Raw genomic sequence first — 5,343 nt, 5'->3', positions numbered from 1 at the left:
AGGATTAGTATACCCAGAAGAATTACAGCAGACGGCACAAGCATCACTGTAGAACTTCACTGTGTCTGTCTACGTTCCGTAAGCCCAAATGGAACCATGATACTTCATCTGTTATCTTTGAAATCAAGAGTGGCCCCATTGAAGCAGGTGTCGCTCCCAAGAGTGGAGCTAAACGCCGCCCTTCTTTTAAGCCAGTTAGTAGATAAGGTGCATAAGGCCCTCAACCTACAAATTGTTCAATGCTTTTACTGGACGGACTCCACAGTTGTTTTAGCCTGGATTGCTGGTTGCTCATGAACTTGGAAAATATATGTGGCCAACAGAGTCGCAGAGATCCAACAGCTAACCACTTACCGAGCTTGGAGACATGTCGCATCACAGGACGACCCTGCGGACATCATCTCCAGAGGAACGGACCCACGACAACTTCAAGGCAATCAGCTATGGTGGGCGGGACCTTCCTGGCTAAGCAAGGATCCCTCCTCCTGGCCAGCACAGCCCCCAGCAGATCCCGAGAAGGTTCCTGAACGGCGAGGAGTAAAACTATGCTGCATCACCGTCTATTCAGAGATAGAATCCTTATTCGAGCGATTCTCCAGTTGTGCAAAATTACAAAGAGTCTTTGCCTACGTTCTCAGCTTCCTCTACGAGCTGAAACAAGGTGCAGCATCAGGCCGGCACAGACCGATGACATCTAACGAGCATCACAAGTCGCTGATTGTCATTGCTCGCATTACACAGCACTCGTTTGCTCAGGAGATCCAGAGTTTGCAGCAAGGGAAAGCCTTACCCTCCCACAGCAAGCTTCTGATGTTACATCCCTTCCTGGATGGGAACAACCTGTTGAGGGTGGGCAGTAGACTGGAGAACGCCGATGTACCCTTTGATCAGAAACACCCCCTCATCCCACCATCCAAACATCATGTCTCCAAACTGTTGATCTGGAATGAGCATATACGATTGCTGCATGCTGGAAGCCAACTTATTCTAGCTTCACTGCGACTGCGATTCTGGATAACTAATGGCCGATCGGTTGTCAGACAAGTGATCCAAAAGTGTGTTACATGTTTCAAAATGAAGGCCGAGGCCACCAGGCAGCTAATGGGACAGCTGCCTGTATCTCGCATCACACCAAGCAAGCCATTCTCCCATTGTGGTGTGGACTATGCCAGGCCCTTGCAAATGAAATATGGTAATCCCCGAAGTAGAACCCAGAAAAAATGCTATATAGCACTGTTTGTGTGCATGGCGACTAAGGCCATACATATTGAACTGGCCAGCGACTTGACAACTGAAGACTTCATTGCTGCGTTATGGAGGTTCGTTTCAAGACGTGGGCACTACGGTCAGATGTACAGTGACAACGGCACATATTTCACCGGAGCAAAGTGACGGCTGAACGAGATGTCTCGACTGCTAGGCTCAAGGGATTATCTTTTGGCTATATCAAGATATGCAGCTCAAGAAGGGATGGAGTGGTATCTAATCCCCCCCACTCCCCTCACTTCGGCGGACTGTGGGAAGCGGGTGTCAAATCAGTGAAGACTCACCTCAAGAAGGTAGCTGGTAACACACTTTTGTCATTCGAACAAATGACCACACTGCTCACGCAAATTGAGGCATGCATGAACTCTAGGCCCATCATTCCAATACCTAGCAGTCCTGATGATTGTGCGTTCCTTACTCCGGGGCATTTTTTTAATAAAGTAATTACACCATGAATTAAAACAGACATACATTGGTGGATCCCTTGGAAAGCTGAAGAATTTGATGCCTTGTTTGCTGGATGACAAGCACCCAGCAGCAGAAAATGTCGTTTTCATGCTTATACTGCAAGAAGCAATACAAAAATTATAACACCATCACGGTACTCTTAGAACTCCTTCACATTCAACAGACAATCTCTGGGATAAAGTGAAAGTTGCAGAACATATCATTAAAAAATATCATTTAGATGACAGTTCATGATAACCTCAAAAATTTTAGGTTTGAAAGAATTCTATGTTTCTAATTCCATTTGTGGTAGTAAGCATAATATTCATATACACAAATAATATGTTTGACATGGAGCTGTAATTTCGTTCGCAACCACATCAAATCAAAATTCATACTTATCAATTTGCATATAATGCACCACCATAACCGCACGTAATTGTGGGTATTCAAGTTGGTTTGTTTAGGCTCTCTGATTGGTCGAGACCTGCGTGAGGTTTCGTCCGCCGCTCTTAGAGGCAGTAGTTACCGTGTTTCCCTTTCCCCTATTCCATTTGCCGCCCCTTGATCAAAACGATCAAAACACAGGTGACTTCACACCTGACATCTAACGACATTTATATAAACTATGTTGGTGGACAAGGAATGGAAGCTTAACAAATTTTAATTCAGTGCGAAGAATAACATGTCTTAAACACATAATTGCAATAATTCACTCTTTTGTTACTTTTGTCATGTATGGCATTAAATATGTTTCTAAAAGTTCCTTAAGTGCATGTTTTTACTTTGAGTACTTAGAAGAACCTTTCGTACAATGTATGTCTGCATGTTGGCAAGATTGGTCAAATTCAAAATGGTGGTGTATACTTGCTGTGTATACGTCTAATATGCAGAATTAAAGAAATATTACAATGGCCACATATTTCGGGGAAGTTGTAGAGCAGTCTTCGCGAGCTTTCTGGGGAGACGAATGTGATAGTGGAGATGACGTACATTCAGATTCTACTAGAAACTGGAGGTAGACTTGTTACATTGTATTGTATTTATTAACATTCATTGATCCATTCAGGTACATTACCATTGGATACAGAAATTGTCAGCAGATTACACTGATATTTACATAAGATTGTCTAAACATAAAATAAATAAAAAGTAATATATATATAAGAAACGAGTGCATGCAACTAAAATACAAATCTATAATTATTGAGATACCCCAAGGTCAAATTTATTATTCCTATCAAGATACTCTTCAACTGAATAAAGAGAGTTTTCTATAAGAAACTTTCTCAATTTATTAATATCACGTGCACCTTGCTTGATATTGGGGGGTAGAGAGTTGAATAAGGTAATACCAGAATAATATACTCCTTTTTGAACTTTAGACTTACTAAAGGAACATGAAAGTGCAATTTTTGGCGGGTATTTATTTTATGCAAGGCAATATTTATTGTGAAAAAAAAAATCCTTATGCTTTACAACAAACATAAGAGTTGAAAAGATATATTGGGAGTAAAGAGTTAAAATTCCAAGTTTACTAAAAATTTCCCTACAGGAATCCCTTGCTTTGGCTTTCATGATGATTCTTGACATGGTCACTTACCTGTACCTAACTGGCTTTTGAAAATGGAAGTAATGTATGTTTTGACCGATTTTATGCTTCGTAAAATGCATGGTATCCCTGCTGATATTTGCTTTCCTGTAACTTTAGAGAACACGTCTAACCCTGTTTTACTACCAAAATCAAGCCTAGAATGTGCTACTTTTGTGATTATCATGACTATATTGTTATTATTAAAGTACCCCGTTTATCTGTGCTGCCAGTAGGGGAAAAAGTAAAATAAATTAAAAGTTAAGGATGTTATTAAGTACAATATTAAACGTTTACAGCAGTTGGATTTTGAGCTTATTGGGTTAATGTTATTTTCCAGAAAACTTGAAGTGTCACCTTCACCCACTCAACTTATGTCATCTAGGATCAAATTATTTTTGGTTGTTCATGGACCATTAACGGAAGGTAATATAATTTGAGGCTGAGTACAAGAATATGTATTACTAGTGGTCCTGCATGCTCACAGTCCAGCCATAACCTCAGATACTGGAAAAATGCAACATGAAGTTTGAAGAAGTTCTTCTAAATAAACATTTTTCACAGAGTGACCGCTTGCAGAATTAGTACTGCCAGCAACTGATGCATATGGTGCCTGTCAGCACACTGTGTTACCATAATCTCATAAATCATTAGGATTTTCTGTGTAGACAGATTATCATCTGTATGCTGATTGGCAAGCCTAGTGTTATAACATTAAACCGATTTCAAATATTATGGAAACAACCTGATTTCCAGTTGCTTATTCATGAAATGTAGTGGATTAAAACCTAATGTCAACTGATACCTTATTCCAGTACTGCACTTCACATCCATTTCAGCGAAATCTGAGGAATTTGTATACAAATGATTAGACTGCATGGCATCACATTCCAGAATATAGAACTGTTCAGAATTAGAGTGACTGTGAGTCTAATCTTGGGAAGAAAAATACTGTTTGCATAAATCCATGAATCTTAGTGATTCTATTTCTGGTTCCAAAGAGCAGTCACCTTTTCTTTTCAAAATAAAACAAGATAAATTATATATTAGTGAAAGGGAAATGTAGTTCATATTTGGATTTTAAGCGATGGACTTCTTTTCTACAACCCAAGCCCTCCAGAAGGGCTCAGCTCCATGAGTAAGTAAATGTATAACACAGTCCACACCAAAGAACTACAGTCTAGTTAGTATTTTGATTATAACTGTTTTTAACATTCCTTTGTCCTGTTCTTATTTGTGTGTAATAATGTTTTAACAGGTTTTGTTGAAGCTTGTTTTCTTGATAAGGGAGTACCTATAGCTGAAATTAATGAAGCTGAAACAGAAGGAGAAGAATCATTCAGAAGAAGAAAACGAAAGTCATCAGCTATATATAGCTTGCTCAGCGATGTTTTGCTATGTATCTGCAGTTCACATTTAGACATGGCTCAGTCATTTGATTTTACTGAAAAGGTGTGTAACTTTTTGTGAAATTATAGCATAGAAGTAAAGTATTGTCACATGTTAGTGACTAGACACTGGGGTTGGATTAATAATTGTGTTTACTGAGCACTTAGAACTCATAAAAGGTAAAGGCAAAGTTGTTGCTGCACTTACCTAATTAAGGACTGTGCCATAAAGGCATATGGGGGATTGGATGTATAGATCCACATTTTCTTGACCTCAGCACTAGCTGGAGGTGAGTGGTCAGCTTCACGCTCCCTGCTGATTTACCCCAGGGGAAAGAGCCCCCCAGTGCCCATTGGATGGGATGTTGGGTGGATCCCGGAGCCAGTCTGGATGACTTGGAGAAGAGAAAATTCTTGCCCCAATCAGAAGTCGAACTCTGACCCCTTGGTCGTCCAGTCCATAGCCAGTCACTATACCAACTGAGCTATCCCAACTCCTGCTTACAACTCGTATCTGCCAATCACTTTAACAGTCACTGAGACTTACACATTCTGTGGATCACTATTACAACAACTCACATAAAATCTTCTGTTTGTTATTCGATCGCCATTTGTTTTATTGCTAGTGGGGTGGGACTAAGTCCCTTGTAC

The 5,343-nt window shown here is 40.1% G+C and overlaps 1 protein-coding gene across 1 annotated transcript; it reads left to right on the top strand.

The window, feature by feature from the left end:
- Window positions 1–2,347: 2,347 nt before the first annotated feature.
- Window positions 2,348–4,961, top strand: LOC111862644. The gene is made up of 3 exons (XM_023848175.2): window positions 2,348–2,731; window positions 3,645–3,730; window positions 4,563–4,961. Exons 1-3 carry the CDS (start codon window positions 2,625–2,627, stop codon window positions 4,772–4,774), a joined length of 405 nt encoding a protein of 134 aa, XP_023703943.1. The 5' UTR covers window positions 2,348–2,624; the 3' UTR covers window positions 4,775–4,961.
- The last annotated feature ends 382 nt before the right edge of the window (window positions 4,962–5,343 follow it).

This window comes from Cryptotermes secundus, unplaced genomic scaffold (assembly GCF_002891405.2).
Source record: "Cryptotermes secundus unplaced genomic scaffold, Csec_1.0 scaffold1031, whole genome shotgun sequence".
Lineage (NCBI taxonomy): Eukaryota > Metazoa > Arthropoda > Insecta > Blattodea > Kalotermitidae > Cryptotermes > Cryptotermes secundus.
This window is presented reverse-complemented; position numbering and strand designations above follow the sequence as displayed.

Coding starts and splice junctions, on each gene's coding strand:
- LOC111862644 (XM_023848175.2), top strand. CDS start 2,625: ATGGCCACATATTTCGGGGAAGTTGTAGAGCAGTCTTCGCGAGCTTTC. Junction 2,732..3,644: donor GATTCTACTAGAAACTGGAG/GTAGACTTGTTA, acceptor GTTATTTTCCAG/AAAACTTGAAGTGTCACCTT. Junction 3,731..4,562: donor TCATGGACCATTAACGGAAG/GTAATATAATTT, acceptor ATGTTTTAACAG/GTTTTGTTGAAGCTTGTTTT.